General features: G+C 61.9%; 1 protein-coding gene and 1 long non-coding RNA gene across 4 annotated transcripts in view; one reads left to right on the plus strand and one right to left on the minus strand.

Annotated features, from left to right (window-relative positions):
• Positions 1 to 59: 59 nt before the first annotated feature.
• LOC306657451 lies at positions 60 to 3,085 on the plus strand. The gene is made up of 2 exons (XR_013762791.1): positions 60 to 114; positions 2,830 to 3,085. It is a non-coding gene; the product is annotated as an uncharacterized lncRNA (long non-coding RNA).
• A 4,674-nt stretch (positions 3,086 to 7,759) lies between these two features.
• The window catches only part of RPTOR (regulatory associated protein of MTOR complex 1), a 346,921-nt gene continuing 338,784 nt past the window's right edge, over positions 7,760 to 15,896 (minus strand). For all 3 annotated transcript variants that reach the window (XM_079133423.1, XM_079133424.1, XM_079133425.1), the window contains 6 exons: positions 13,923 to 14,029; positions 12,169 to 12,296; positions 9,964 to 10,050; positions 9,048 to 9,164; positions 8,558 to 8,687; positions 7,760 to 7,995 (listed from right to left, as the gene is read on the minus strand). In XM_079133423.1, the coding sequence (XP_078989549.1) occupies positions 7,927 to 7,995; positions 8,558 to 8,687; positions 9,048 to 9,164; positions 9,964 to 10,050; positions 12,169 to 12,296; positions 13,923 to 14,029 (638 nt within the window). In that variant the 3' untranslated portion in view covers positions 7,760 to 7,926. The remainder of the gene's footprint in view (positions 7,996 to 8,557; positions 8,688 to 9,047; positions 9,165 to 9,963; positions 10,051 to 12,168; positions 12,297 to 13,922; positions 14,030 to 15,896) is intronic.

The raw sequence follows: 15,896 nt of genomic DNA on the forward strand, positions 1-15,896 counted from the left end.
ACTGCCACTGCCCAGGGACAGTGGCAAAGACCCCCTTCTCCACCTCTAGAGAGAGCTTCTTTCCGTCCAAACTGCGAGGAGTGGCGGGGAGGAGGGAACGCGTGCCCCCCACAGGTACTTTTTGTCCCTGTCTTGCCCGCGTGTGACAGGCGCGGGGCACAGGTTGATGCCTGGCTCAGACCGGGAGACCCCAGGGAACTGGCGACCGGGCCACTCCTGGAACTGGAAGGCGCGCAGCCGCGGGTGGGCTGCGGGGCGGGGGGCAGCGCCGCCGGTGGACCTGGTGGGCTCCTGGGGTCCGGCAGGCGCGGGTGGCACAGCCGAGAAGGCCTGAGCCCGAGGGGCATCCCGGCCGGGGTGGGTGGTGCGAGGGTCGGCGGAAACTGCTCGCTTGGCTCACACCCGGGACTCGGGGCGAAGGGGGCCGGGCGGCCCTGGGAAGGCCCGCCTGCCGGGGACCTTGGGACGCGCGGGGTGGGGCCGTCAGGAGCAGAGGGGCACAGAGGCAAGGAGGCCGGCGGGGCCTTGGGCGCTGACCTCCCCGCTGGAAGCCAGCCCCCCGTCCGACCTCCTGGCTCGTGTGGCCCGCGGTGACCCCTCAGCTACCACGTGGTGGCGCTGTAGGACAGGCGAACACGGAGCGGCCGTGCAACCCGTCCTGGGAGCTGGGTGGTAGGTGGGACCCCGAAGGGGCGTGAATGGAGCCCCAGACACTGGCAGCAGGGCCGCGGCGAGACCCTGCAAGATGGGCACAGGAAGCCAGTGGTGGGATCGGGCTTGGGAGGCCCTGTGGCCAGGAGAGCTGGGCCTCGGGTTCCATCCCCAGCACTGAAGAGCAGGGCAGCAGTGATGGCAGGTCACGTCTAAGGCTGGTTCTCAAGCTTGATGGCCACTGCCTGGGGACCCCAGCCAGAAGCCCAGTGGAGCCACTTCTAGACCCCTGACCCTGGGATACTGACATCCGCCACTCCAAGCTGTGGCATTTGGGGCGATTTGTCATAACAACAGGGAATAAAAGCAGCGTAGCAATGCAACCAAGCCCAGCCATCGGCTCAGCTCACGCCAAGGCGGAGCTGGAGGCCAGGCTCTGGGCTCTGTTCCTGGCCATGTGGCCTCTTCCCAGGGCTGCTGCCCAGGGAACGTCCTCCAGAGCCACTGGTCCAGTGCACAGGCCAGGCCAAGCTGCTTGTGTTGTGTCCCAAAGGCAGTAGGTCCTGAGGCCTGGGAAGTTCCAGCTCACCTGTGTTCCGAGTCCTGGTCCCTGGTGATTCCTTGTGTCTTCATGTGCTCACTCTGGAGACTAGGCAAATGATAGGAAGCATTTCTCCCAGTCCTGAAGACTGGGAAGTGCCAGATGAAGGCGCTCGCGGGCTTGGGGTCTGGCGAGGGCCAGGGCTCTGGCTCTAAGGTGGTGGCTTCAACGCTGCGTCCTCAGCAGGGGGAGGCCTTGTTCCTGCTCAGCAGGGTCTCACTAAGTTGCTTAGAGCCTCACTAAGTTGCTGAGGTTGGGCTCAGACTTGTCATCCTCCTGCCTCAGTCTCCCGAGTTGCTGGGATGACAGGCGTGACTACTGCCGTCAGTGTTGTTGGTATATTCTGGATATTGAACCTTATCTGTTCCACGATTTGCAAACATTTTCCCACTCCTATAAACTGTCTTCAGCAGTGTCGATAGTCTCCTGGGCATGGGAACATTTTTTGAATTCCAATTTATCATTGTTTTGGTCACATGTGCTTTTGGTGTCACGTCTAAGACTCTGTTGCTAAAAGCAAGGTCATAAACATGTGCCCCTGAGTTCTTTCCAGATGTTTTGTCATTTTAGCTTATATATCGAGGTCATGGGTCCAACGGTGAGCCTGTCCTCGTACCTGGTGTGAAGCGAGAGCTCGGCTGCACTCTCCAGCTGGCCCAGACCCCTTGGAAGGCTGTCCTGACCCACAAATAGGCTTGCCTCCTCCTCCAGAATCAGTTGCTCAGTTCATCATCTCTTACAATTAGAGATTTGCAAATCAAAACACTAAGACTTCATCTCACTCCAGTCCGAATGGCGATTATCCAGAGTACAAGCCACAGCAAGCGTTGGCGAGCGTGTGGGGAAAAGGTTCACCCCTACCCTGCTGGTGGGACTGCGGACGGTGCAGCCGCTCTGGGAAGCAGTGTGGAGCTTCCTCAGGAAGCCTGGAATGGACCCACCATGTGACCCAGCTATCCCACTCCTCGGCCTTTACCCAAAGGACTTAAAATCCGCATACACAGTGACACAGCCACATCCATGTTTATAGCAGCTCAACTCACAACAGCTAGACTGCGGAACCAACTTAGATACCCTTCAACAGAGTCCATATTCACAATGGAATATTACTTAGCCTTAAAGAAGAATGAAATTATGGCATTTGCTGGTAAATGGATGGAAGTGGAGAATACATGCTAAGTGAAATAATCCCTAAAAATCCCAAATTGCAATCCCCCAAAACTAAAGGCCAAGTGTTTTCTCTGGAAAGCAGATGCTGATCCATAGTGCAGGGGTGGGTAGGGAAGAATGAAGGAACTTTGGTTTATGCAGAGGGGGGAGGGGGTGGGGCTGTGGGGATGGGAAGGACAGTAGGATGGGACAGACATTGTTACCCCATGTATGTGTATGAAAAAAATTTAAAAATAAATTAATCAATTAAAAAAAAAAAAAGAATCAGTTGCTCAGTCGAGCTGGGTCCTGGGTCTGGGTCTGTTCACGGGCCTTCCAGCACTCGCGGGCCTTCCTGTTGTACCGCATTGGAACTTTGAAGGACATTGGAATTAACTGATGGGAACCCTCTGGTTCTTGCTTTTCAGTGTTGGCTGCTTGTGGCCCCTTGCAGCTCCATATGAACCTGAAGGTCGTCCTTTCTGTTTCTGCCGAGAAGGCCACGGGAGGGGTGGCCGGCTGGCGTGAAGTCTTGGATCCGTTGGGGAGCGCTGCCACTTTGTCAGGATCTGGTCTTCCACCCCCAAACGTGGGCGGCCTCTTCATCTACTTGGTTCTCTGACTTTGAAATCTGTGCTTAAGTATTTTGTTCTTTTGTTCTCTCATAAATGGAATTGGTTTTTTGATTTCCTTTTCAAATTATTCGATGCTGGTGTATCATTTGAATTTTCCCCTAGCCCGGAAAGTTCTGTTAAGCAGTAAGACAAGACACGTGAAACAGCACACCAGCTTCGCTTTGGTTGTGCTTGTCACGGACCTGCCCCCTTCCCTACAGAACAGGGGCCATCAGCCTCCCCTGTGCAGGCCAAAGACTGGGTACCCTCACATGGCAGGCTCCTGTGCCCAGCTGGCACGGAAGAGCCTCATCCAGGCCTCCCGGCTGCGCCCTCCACTCTGCCCAGGGCTTCTCTTGGAGTCACAGAACCCTCAGGGCCATGTGGGGAGCCCCAGTCCCTGCTCTCGCTAGCCTGAGGCCAGAGGCTGCAGTTCTTGCCCCACCGATAAACCCCAAGACTGAGACCCTGGGGCGAAGCCTTCCCCACCCCTCCACTACCCCAGGGGACCCATGTCAGCCAGGGCAGGGCGGGAAGGCCTGCAAAGCTGGGAGGACCCCTGCTCTTCCCCCAGACAGGGCCTCATCAGCGTGGGGGTCGAGTGGGGTCCGTGGGGGTGGGCAGCTTCCTGACCGTGTCTGCACAGCCCCTTCCCCACCATGGTGCTGTGCCCAAAGTGACGCTGGCCTCCAGGCTTGGGCCTGGGTGACAGGATGGCTGAGGCCATGGCGCTGGCCGTAGTGCCACGCTGCCTGGAGGACAGCTCTTCCTCTCGGGAGCGGGTCCTGGTGGTGCATGGCCTGTTGCTTCCCTGGCCCTGGAGACCGTCTGTGGGCTGGGTCTGTCTGGAGGATGCTGAACTACCTCAGGGACAGAAGCAGGTTCTGGGGTCGGGAGTGGAAGCCATCCTTCTACTGTCCATGGGCCTGGCCTACCCAGGGCCAGGGTAAGGCAGGGGTCTCGTAGGTCAGGCATCCCAGTGGTGGTTGGAGGTGGCATGGCCGATGGCGGAGGGCGGTGGCGCACATGGGCTGCCTCCCTGGCCTGGGGACACGGAGCCCAGCCCGCCAGGTGGGGCCAAGAAGGCTGGTGTCCAGCACCAGGGGCGGAGGAGAGGCCCCGAGGAGCGGGTGCAGCCCTGGGTTTCCCACCCATGCGGAGTACCCGGCGGGGCGGCCGAGGTGCACTACGGACCCTCCTGCTCTGGGAGAGGCAGCCTGCCCAGCTTGCTCCCGCCTCCGCCGCTAGAGCCTCTCAGGACCGGTGGCCTTCCCTATCGCTGGCCCCACCTCTGGTCACCTGGTGGGCGGGCAGGGTCTGCCCCACTTGGCCTCTGGGCAGGGTGGGGTCAGAGGGGACTGGGCAAGCCCTGGGATGTGGGCTGCCGCCGCAGCGACATGGTGCTCTGGTGTCACCCGAGGACGGCGGCCATGCGGCATGCATGGGCTGCTGCTCGGGCTCCTTTTGTCCTCCCTCCTCCCTCTCTCTGGCGTGGCCTTTGCTCTGCGTTCCCGTACCCTGATGAAGCCATCAGCAGGCTCACCACCTGCAGCAGCTGCAGCCCCCGCTTCCCAGACTCGCAGGGCAGCTGCCTCCCCCAGCCGCTCCCCCAGCACTCACCTCCCAGGCCAGGGTCTCTGTGAGGCGGGCTCTCCCACGGCCTCCTTCCAGGACCAGCCGTCTGTGAGCCCCAAGACTGGCGGGGCAGTAGAGGCCAGGGAGGTCCTGGAGGCTCTGGGCCCAGTTCATCTGTCAGTGTCCCACAGGGCATGTGAGTCCTGTCCTCCCTCCTTGTCCCTGTGGTCACTTGAGGCCTGGCCATTTGGCCTCCGTGTGTGGCTGGGCTTTCTTCTTCTGGGCACATTGCAAAGCCAGCCTGCAGCCGGGCTCTCGCCATGGTCTCGAGGCCTGGGGATCTGACTCGACTCCGGCCTCCTTCCCAAGGCTGGCCACAGCTCCGCCTCCCATTACCGAGAACGCTCCCTCTGCTCAGGGCGTGCTGACGGAAAAGCCGATGCTAACGGGAAAAATGTTACTCCTTAGCCAAGGCTGGCCCTGCACAGCCCTACAAATGCTGGGCATCTTTCTTGTTTAAAATGAACTGTGACTTAGCGATCCCAGTGCAGGGGACCTCCAGGTTTCCATGGCAACCGCTGCCTCCCCACCTCTCTGGCCAGCACATGGAGGGCTGGGAGCAGCTGCCATCTGTGTTGCAGGAATCTACTTTTTCACAGGCTGCACCCACGGCCAAGCCCTGGGTGTGCTGCTCGTGGCCGCAGGCAGCCCCTAGGGTCAACAGACCCCCAGGACGGTGGCCAGCACACCACCAGGGGCTCCAGAAGCAGAAGCCATGGCTGCACAGCTGTCAGGGCTACAACCCCCCGGCATCTCTGGCCAAGGACCCCTGAGCCTTTGTGGGGCCTGTCTGGAAGGAGTGTCTCTGGCTCGTGGACAGAGGGGGCAAGCATCAGAATAATGCCCCCCAAAGATGCCCACATCCCAACTGCAGGGCCTGCGGTAGGCTTGCCCCCAGGGAAGGGGGTTGGAGGTTGTGAATTAGTTGATTTGAAAACAGGATGGGGCCAGTCACCCAGGCGGCCCACGGTCATACAGCGCCCTTCACAACGCAGGGGACACGAGAGACTGCTGCTGCTGGCTCCGGAGAGGAGGCAGGGCGAGAGCCAAGGCTCGCAGGCCGCTGGAGGGGGAAGCGGCAGCGGAGTGCTGCCCGGGCCCACCGGCTCTGCCCTCCCAGCAGGACGAGCCGGTGGGGCGCAGGAGTCCCTTCCGGAGCCCGCCTCGGTGTGCAGACCTTACCGTGGGCCTGGGCCTGCCCCGCCCCTGGCGTCCCTCAGGCCTGCCAGCTCTGTCTGGCCGCCCATGGGGGTGGTCGCTGCTTCCTGAAAGGATTCTGCCAGCGGTCACTTCTGCACATCTTTATTTTTTATTAAGTTTATTATTTGTCATTGCTCTTAGCTTCACATTACGATTCCATGTGTTGTCAAAGTCTTTTTCTATTCTCATTTTGGTAAAATAAATAGAGATAAATGAACTCTAGGTCGGTGCTCTCTCGAGCCTGTTAACTTCATGATTGAGTTTTCGCATCAGAGCTGTAAGACCCCGCCCGCGTGGTGCTCGCGGATGCACAGCATGCGCGGGGGCGCCAGTGGGCCAGGGAGGGGGGTCTCGCCCCCTCCAAAGCCATCTGCACTTTGCCAGTGGTGGTTTTGTCTCAAAACTAACAGAAATGCAAGTTAGGTTGCAATTGAGCTGACGGTAGGTCAGCAGCTCTGTGTCTGTGGGTGAAGCTCAGCTTCTGGAAGGTTCCAGGGTTCCACCTACTGGAGATCCCTGCAGAGCTGAGGGGGCATTGGGGGGGTAGAACTTGGGGCGTCAGGACTTTGTACGGCCTTCCTGACTCCAGGCTGCTTGTGCTCCCGGGTGAGGGGGAGGGCCTTCACCTGGGAACCTCTTGGTGGACAGCTCATTTCCTGGGGGCAGCAGAGGGTCTCCTCCTCTGTCCTGCCTTGTCCACCCATCTGGCTTGGGGTTGGCTCAGAGCTGCCCTCAGGGCTCCATCCACCTGAAAATGTCTTGGCCACAACAGCTGTCGCCCACCACACGAGGGGCCGGGCCTTCCTGTCCTGACTCACTCAGACCCCACTATTACAGGTCTCCGATCGGCAGAATCAATTAAGCCGTCTCATTCCTCATCTCTGAAAGATCCTGATTCCCAAGGAAAAGGGACATGCTTTTGAAACGCCATCATTGTGGTTGTGTTGTCTGTATGCAACTGGCAGCAATTCTGTGCTCCCTCCCAGGGTTCAGCATCCACCTGGCTCCCCTGAAACTGCAGTGCCCTTGCACACGCCAGCAGGCCAGGCCCCCAGGGCACTTCTGCATCACGGACTGCAAGATGCAAGCCTTGGTCACTCCAGCGTGGGGCAAGGGCTGAAGACAGGCTGGCGCCACCCACAAGCCCACTTGGGGTTCCCTGCACCTCTGCACCTGTTGTGACGAGCGTGCACGGCAGGGGCCACGGCACCCATGCACACGTGTGCCCCACGTGTGGCTGGGGAGGCTGTGCCTGCACGTGTGTACATGTGTGCAGGCACACGGGGGTCCTGGTCACGGTCACTGCTGCGGGAGAGCAGCACTTCAGGGACGAGCCTGCAGGGCTGGGGCAGTGGCTGACTGGTGGGGACCTCCTCGTGTGTCCGGAGCCTCAGAGCCACGGGCCCTCCTGCGAACACCTTCCTGTGAGAAAGGCCCAAACCAGAGTCCCAGGGCCTGGCTGTGCAGGGGAGCCCCTCTCCTCATGCCACGACTCCCCCCAGCAGGAGGCCTGCAGCTGAGCGGCCCCGGGGCCAGCTCGGGCTGCTTCCTTCACACGCTGGCTGCGGGGTCTCCTCCTCCGCCCGTTCTCCCGCACCTCCAGTATCTGCCAGCCTGCTCCCAGCAGTTCCAGGCTCAGGCCTTGAGGGGACAGCGGGGCCAGGCCAGGCTGGTGGGGCCGCTCGGAGGCTCATGGGAGCCCCAGTGCAGCTTCTCTGCCAGAGCGCTGTCATTTCCGTAGTTAACGCTCCGATCACATGGAAAATAAAATGAGTCTGCCCCCTGAAAAACCCCGGAAGAACGGGACAGGAAGGCCAGGCCGCGCCGCGCCGCGTGCTCAGGAGTCCTCGGAGCCTGGGTGCTGCTCTCGGTGACAAGGGACGTCAACAAGGCCCTCCCCGTCCCCCGTGCCTGGACCTTCTAGACATTGTAGCAAAGAGAAAAGAAGAAAGCACATGGCCCCTCCTCAGTTGGCAGCAGCTGGGCCAGAGGCCGGCGTGGCGGCGGCGCCCACCTGCAGCGAGCATGGGGTTCACTGTGTGCGTGGTGGCCGCAGCCGGCAGGAACCCGGTGCCACTATCTGACGCGCTTCTCCACCGAGTACACGGAGATGTAGTAGTCGTTGCTTCCCACGGCCAGGTGGGGCTGCGGGATGAGATGGACAGCGTGAGCAGGGCCACGGCTGCGGCCAGTCAGCGCCACGCCCGCTGCCCACCTCTGCGCTGAGACGGGGGGATGGGCCCATGAACTGCCCAATTTGGGCAGGATGAGGCGGCGCCATAGGCCGGCACAAAGTGCGTGCTGCCCACAGGCCCTGCCATGCGCCTGGGCGGAGCTGCGGGGAGCCCCGCGCTGCCAGGAGCAGGCTGGCAGGACCTTGAGTTGGAGACGGCAGCCATGAGCTGCGGACGGACTGTGACGAGGGCCAGGCCCGCGTCAGCGGGTCTGCTGCCTCACCGGGAGCATGCCTGAGCCCTTTCTGCTGAGGCTCCCGATGGCATGGGTACAGGGACCAAAGGACGCTGCTGCTGGCCCTCTGGCCTGAGCCACCGGGAGGTGGTGTGGCTTCCAGAGGGGGCCAGGTCCCTGAAGTAGACCTCTGCTCTCTCGTGCTCTTGGAGACGGGGAGGGGAAGCCCCGGGGCCTGCGGGTCACTCGGGCGGCCCCACCCTCTAGCCCCCCTGCCCACACCGTGTGAAGCACAGACCCAGTGCGGGTGGAAGGCCAGGCAGCTGATGGCCCCAACTCGCTGGCCCATGAACCCGTCGTAGTACTTGATGTTGTTGATGAGCTCGCCATTTCCATTGTAGACGGCGGTGAACTGGTTCATGGAGCCACTGCAGCAGGAGGAGGAAGAGAAGGTCGGGGGTTAGCTGCGGTCCCCTCCTGGGCTGGGAAGACAGGTGGGTGCAGAGGAACGGCTGCAGGGACAGGCTGGCTCGGGATGGGGCTCAGGTGGGGGGAGGGCGTCCGGCCAGGAAGTTGGCTAGCGCCCCAGACAGAGTGCGAATTGTCTGGCTGCCCTCCAGTGAGGACCAGGCCTCCGTCCCTGGGGAGCCCTCAGGAGCCTTCTGGGAGGGGCCCTGCTCTCCCTTCCTGGTGGTAGGACGGTACCGTAAACCCGCCACAGGGCGGCAGAGAGCGCAAACGCGGCAGGCTGCGGGTGGAGAGGCTGCCCAGGGGAGCGGCGCACCTACCAGGCGATCAGGTTTGCCTGGGGGTGGATGTCCAAGGACGTCAGGCCCTTCACGATCTGCAGCACGTTCACAGACTCGGGCATCCGGGGATCGAAGAAGCGCACGTCTCCGTTGACACTGCAAGAGAGGGCCGGAGCTGGCCTGCCTGTGCCCTGGGACGGTGGCCCTGCACGCACGCAGTCTGATGCTCATTTGTGCCCACCGCTGCCTGGACCTCCTGTGCCCCAGTGCTGCCACAGATCCCTATCCCACTGGGTCCAGCAGGCAGGCCCTCGCCAATCTCCCACAGGGCAGAGAAGGGCCACGTGTGGGGCGGGGGTCGCTGCTGAGCCTGCTGCGAAGCAGGACCCCCACGGGGTAGGGAAACAGCTGTGAGCCAAGGTGCAGAGGCCCAGAGGGGCGGAGGGGAGTGGGCGAGTGCGCCACCTGCAGGAGGCCCCAGGTACCCACCCCAGGAGGTGGGATTTTTTTACATCACAAACGAGGAAGAAAAGAGCATCTCTGAAGGAATGGCGGCTTTGTGACAGTAACATTTCTCTGAAGGAATGGCGGCTTTGTGACAGTAACATTTCACTTTGCCGTCCCTTTAACTGGAGAATGAATGTCGGCTGCTCCCAGCACAGTATTTACCAAGCAGAACTGGATTCACTCTAGGACGAGTGCCACGTGCCACTCCTGCTGGCCCTGCCTGCAGCAGCAAGTAGCCGCTGTGGGGAAGGAGCCTTGGCCCCAGGGCCCTCTCTGGCTGTCCTCTGGCCACCCGGATCTGCACCCTGACCTCCCGGGCCAGTCCCAGTGCAGGAGTCAATCCCTGCCCCGAATGCCAGCAGCACTCCCTGTCTGAACACCAAGGAGATCTTGAAATGGAGGAAAAGGACGTTCCCCCAGCAGCAGGCCTCAGGAATGCCCCGCGTACCTCACGCTCACGATGTGGCCCTCGGGGTGCTTCTGCAGGTGGGCCTTCACCACCCAGGCCGTGTGCTCCCGGTAGGTCATAACGCGGCTGCGAGGAGGAGGGCTTGTCAGGCAGTGCTGGCAGGGCCAGGTTCCGCACCCCTTCCCAGGCCTCTCAGGGCCACTGCCCAAACAAGAGGCCACACGGTGGCCTGAGGCCAGGCGAGGCAGCATGGTGAAGGGTGCCGTGCTGCCCGGGCCCTGGGCTCAAGGCCCGGCACGCCCATTCCCCACAGTGGCCCTGACCACAGGGACTCAGCCTCTTCCTGGGTCCTGCTCTAGTGGGCACCTCCGGTGCCCTCCCTGGGCTGGCTCCTGGCCCTGGGCCATGTCAGGCCTACCCGGACCCCACTGTGACCCTCCCAGGCCCCACCCCTGGCCACGGGTGTTGCTCCTTGTGTTAATGGGAGCAGTGGGGGTGTGAGCCCCAGCCCTGAAAGCCCTAAGCTGTCTAGTGACCTCCAGAGGGTCACTGACCAGGAGCCCAGCGGGGAGCTGCTGGCTGTATGGACCAGGGTTCCCCAAGGGGCCCGCGGTGCCTGGCAGGGGCTCTCAGCCCTTGGGGAGGTCAGTGGGTGCCCAGCTGGTCTGCACCCTTTGGCCGCAGATACAGCAGGGTCAGACCTGCCTGGGGTCTCTCACTCAGCCCAGCGCTCCAAGACCCTGGTGCCCCTGCCTGCCAGATCTGGTGGGGCTGGGGACAGGGCCTGTGGGCTGGCCCACTGCTGCCTCTGCTCCCCCGGGGCTCAGGGGCTGGAAGCGTGCCTCTCCCATCCGGCTGCCTCCAGTCATAAGTCTGACCTCACGGACACACTGATCCACTGGCCCAGGAGCCACTGCCCACTTGTGGGGAGACTGACCCCATGCAAGTCATAATAGCAACATCCTCAAATGCCTGGGGAAGGCAGGGGTCCTGGCAGGGGAGGTTGCAGGGTAAGGACAGGAAGGGACACTGCTGTGAGGCAGGTGCAGGGAGGCTGAGAGGAGAGAGCGGGGCTGGCTGTAAGGGGCTGGCTGGACTGGGGTGGGGCCAACACCTGGAGGCAGGCATGGTCCTGGAGGTCTGAGCCCTCATCTCCAGCCTGTGTCCCCACTCCTAGCTGAGAAGTTGAGGGCGCCAGATCCTGGGGCGAGGAGGGTCCGCCATTAACCCAGCTTAAGAGGGCAGGCGGCTCTGTCTCTGCGTTTGGCTCTGGAAGCTGCCTGGCAAGGCTGGACCCGTGACGCTGACACAGCTGGCCACCGGGGGGTTGGGTGAAGGTGAAGGCAGGCTGCCTTCTCTCCCTGCCGCCAGGCCCCTGGGATGCTCTGGCCCTCTTGGGTCAGTTCCCAAGTTCGATGCCTGCCTGCCCTGATGGGGGTTTTAAGGGGCGGGATGGCTGCATTATAAGCCTGAGAGACAGTGGACCTTCCACGAAGAAAGTGCAGGATCCAGCTGGCCCCAGGGTGCTCCCAGGCTGAGAGGCCACCCTCCAGCTGAGCTCAGGGCGCCTGCATCCCGGGGCAGCCTGCCAGCTGCCACGCCCGCAGCGCTGCCTTGGAGGCAGGTCTCCCATCCTAGCAGGGACGCTCCCGTCAGGGAGCACAAGTGCCCGCCGTGCCCTGGCCTCCCTCCTGTCCTCGGGAGTTGGTGTCCCCAGCTATGCTGACACCCAGCTGTCCCACTGCCTTGGCCACTGCTATGACTCTTGGCCTGTCCCTGCTGGCGCCAGGCCTGCTTCCCAGGAAGCAGTGGGTGTTTAAGAGACACCAGGAACAGGACCATGGGACTGCCCAACCCAGGCCATCGATGCTCTGCCATCTCCTGTGGAGGGCACAGCGCCCGTCCCCTGCTGTTCGGTGCCAAGCTGTGCCCACGTGCCTGCCCCTGACTCCCTGCTGCTCGTCCCATGCCCAGGAGCGGTGGCACCCTTGCTGTTGAGCTGAGATGGAGGCTGAGGTGGTGGGTGCCTTGCCAGGACTCCGCGCTGCTGTCCAGCTCTAGGCAGGAGTTCTGGGCCTGCCCGAGGCCTGTGCACCCACCTCCGTGGTGGGCTGGAAACCTGCCGTGGGCTCCTGGGGACGGCGCTACGTCCCACTGAGCAAGAGGGACTCCTGGCTGGCAGTGAGGTGAGCCCTGCCACCTGGAGGGGGCGGGGCCGGGAGCAGGGGTGGGGTGCAGGCCCACCATTCGCTGAGCGCCATCCTCCGGTCGTAGACTCGGATGGAGCCGTCGCCGAGGCCAGCCACGATGAGAGAGCGGTGGGAGTCACAGGACAGACTTGTCACGCAGCTGTCGGCGCCGGTGGGGATGTCCTGGCCCAGATAGAAGGCTGAAGTGAGGCGCTGGCCACCCCAAGCCCACGTGGCATCCCCTCCTTCCCTGGGGCTGCTGCCTTTGCCTCCAGCCACGAGCGGCCAGCACAGGCCTGTGGAGCCCAGGGGGAGGGAAGGGCAGGGCACAGACTCAGGGCAGCCCACCCGCCTGAACATCTGCCCTGCACCTGGGCCTGGCCAGGGCAGGCTGAGCCCGGGCAGCAGCCTGCAGGCACCTCGGGGCCACCTGGCCATTGGCCAATTAAACTTCCCCACAACATGGCCCTCTTCCCTGAAGAGGACAAAGCCGCTTCTGGCAAGGAGAAGCCCTTGTTGGCCCCTCCTAGAACTCCTAATTTGTTCAGGGAAGAGCTGAGGCAGGTCCTGCTTCCCTTGTGGTCACAGTGCCGCACAGGGTGGGAGGAGTGATGCAGGCCCAGCGAGAGAGCCCCAGGCACAGGTGGGCCTCGGGAGGGGGAGGCTGGCAGGAGTCCACCCACGTGGACCCTCTGTGAGAGGCACAGGCGTTTGCCAGAGCCCCCTCTTCTCCCTGCCCCTCCAGGCAACAAGATCCCTGGGGAGGCACCAGGGCCACAGCTCTGGTGTGGGAGGAGGAGGAGGGCCAGGGACAGACCCTCCACGAGCTGCTCCGGAGGCCTCTACACTCCACAGGAAACAGACTCTGAGCGCTAGAGTTTCTGGGCTTTGCCCTTGAGGGGCAGCACAATTAAGGCTGTTGGGTGCCATCATGGGCTTGCAGGCCAGGACAGCAGGAGGCCGACCACAGAGATCCTGAGAGTAAGTGACCTTGGACTGCAGCCCCCCTGGGCGCCACCACAGGGCCTAACGGTGGTGGCGTCCAGCCTCACGTCCTGCCGGCTCCTGTCACTCCTCCTTCCTGGCTCAGTTCTGCAGCACTGTGGAGCAAGCAGCCTTCCTGCCACCAAGGGGGACGGCGTGGCTGGGGAGGGTCTCTGTCGGTGCCTCTCCAGGGACCCAAGAGGAAGGTGTCCTGCAGTAGAGCCCTCAGGTGCACCCCTGTGGTATCTGTGGTCTTGCCTCTGCTCCTAAGGAGGTGGGCACAGCCGATTCTAGAGGTAGCCTGAGTGGCCCATAAATAGGTGTCTTAGGCAAAACCAGCCCAGTCCCTCTCTATTAAAACTGAAAAGAAAAGATGCTTTAAGGGGCTGGGGGCGTAGCTCAGTGGCACATGTGAGGGCCCTGGTTTTAATCTAAAAAAAAAAAGCTTTAAAAAGCACACAAAGAGTTACTCTTCTAATTTAAAAGATTCTGCTTCTGATACCCCCTAATCTGCACAGATAAGACAATATTTGGAAATAATTAGGATTAGCTTAGGCTTAATTATGCTGCAGTGCAGGGTCAGAGTGCTATGATTAATGTGCATCCAGGGCTGGCAATTAGCTTCTAGAGCTGGGCGTCTGCTCCTTCCCAGCCGCAGGTGCCATCTTGCCCATCTGCTTCCTGGAGGGCTGAGAGACGGGCACAGACTGAGCTTGCTCTGGAGACCTGGGTCCTGGTTCTTTGAGCAAGGGGTCTGTCCTGTGCAGGGGGGTGTGGAGAGCCTGGGGGAGGGGACCAGGTGCCTGTGGGGCCCACCGCAGTTACCTGCACCTTCGTTTCACGGTCGGTGTCCCAGATCCGGACAATCCGCACATCCCCTGAGCTCATGAGGAGGCCAGTTTCTTGCTCCCAGTCCACCACCATCCCAGCTCCTGGGGAGTCACAGTGGGATATGGGGTCAGTCCCTGAGCACCTGGCAGGCCAGGGCTCTTCCAGGCAGCCACTCAGTCCCAGCCCCAAGGAGCACCTGCTGCCCCACCAGGCTGGGGATCCCAGTGCCAACGTTCAGGTTGGAGCAACATCCGCAAGCCTGCCCTGGAACCCCGTTCTGCCTGGGGCATCCCTGAGAGGGAGCAGCACTGGGGCCCCAGCCACCTGGGGGCTGAGCTGGGAGGACCACATGAGTCCCAGAGTTCAAGACTACCCTGGGCAACATGGAGAGGCCCCAGTTCAACAAAGAGAAAGAAAAGAAATGAGGGTGTCCTTTTCCACCTGGAACTGGACGGGGAGTGACTTATACACTCAAATAAGAGTTCCCACTTAAAACAAAAACACTGCGTGTGTGGTGCTGGGACGGAGCCCAGGGCCTTCCACGTGCTCGTCCCAGCCTGATGTGACTTTCACCGTTCAGCTGTAAGTCTACACACGTGGGGGAACCCGACAGAACAACCTTCATGGCCACCGCCCAGGTCAGGCAGCCGCTGGAACGTGGCTTTGGGGTGGTGCTGGGGTGAGCCCAGGCCTCCAGCGCGGCACTCTGCTGCCAAACTCGCCCAGCCTCAGGAGCACCAACGCAGCATGGGGACAGCAGCCCTCGCCTGCCCAGGAGCCTGGCTGCCCTACGTGTGCGCATGCCCACTGCAAACCCGCCCCCTAAACAGTGCAGCACCTGCAACGTGGAGTCTGCCTGGCGACCTGCTCTTCAATTGCGAGGTCTTTAGTCAGACGGACCTGCAGCCATCCATCTGAACTGTGTGGCACTCCTCTGCAGCCAGGTGAGCTGCTCTCTCACGGAGACCACGTCCCAAGCCACATCTAAGCGTATGCTCTCGCGCGGTGAGGAGCCCAGGAAGGGAGCAAGGGCCACCTGCTCTGCACAGTACCCTTTCTCCAGTTGTGGCCACCTCATTACAAAAAGGAGAGGAAAGGAAGAGGGAGTGTCTACGTGGTCTGGCCTGTGTGGTCAGTGGCCTGGGCACCAGGCAGGCTGAGGGCCTGTGGGGAGCTGGGTGGGGCTCTGGCATGAGAGGGGATGTTGGGACTGGCACCTGGTGACGGCCGAGAGGAGCAAGGAACCCAGAGCATCTGAGTCACTCTCTGTTGACCAGAGACCACTTCTCGCAGGACAGGGCTCAGCCTGTGTGTGTGGCTCTCCTGTCGGTGTGCCACCTCATCCTCGGCACCCTGGGCCCTCCAGCTGCTCCTGCCGCCTCCTTCCGACCAAGGCTTCACAGTCTGGGCTCCTCCTCTGGCCACCATCCTATTTTCTTCCAACAGTTCTTGAAAGCTTTCCAAATGGCCTCCACGGAAGGGGAGAACACAGGTAGCAGAGCGGGAACCCAAGAACCGCAGTATCGCTGGGAATCCCTGGACGGAGGGCCACCCCCATCTAGGTGCGCCTGGATGGCTGGCTTGCAGCTTGAGACTGAGTTGGGTAGAACGTATGGAAGTCCTCTAGGACAGTGCTGATGTCTGTCTGTCCTGCGGAGGGAGGCGGGCCCTAGATCCTGGGTACACCAGCTAGCAGCAGCCAAGCATGCAGTGTGGCAGTCTTGGTAGAGCAGAACGGGTCTGGAGGGGAGGCTGGTGTGCCCAGGCGAGAGCAGCTTGCTGAGCAGGAGCCGTGGGGGCACCCACGTACCAGTTCACGGCGTGCCAGTGTCCCCTCACCCTGGGTTCTCGACCGGGGAGACGCTGCACCTGTGTGCAGGGGGCGCAGGGCCATGCTGACCAAGGGCAAGGGCAGCCTCAGCAAGGACCCGGCACCACTTTTGAGGGACTGAAGGCTCTGAGCGGCTG

Source organism: Sciurus vulgaris (genome assembly GCF_902686455.1).
Source record: "Sciurus vulgaris genome assembly, chromosome: 3".
Classification (NCBI taxonomy): Eukaryota; Metazoa; Chordata; class Mammalia; order Rodentia; family Sciuridae; genus Sciurus; species Sciurus vulgaris.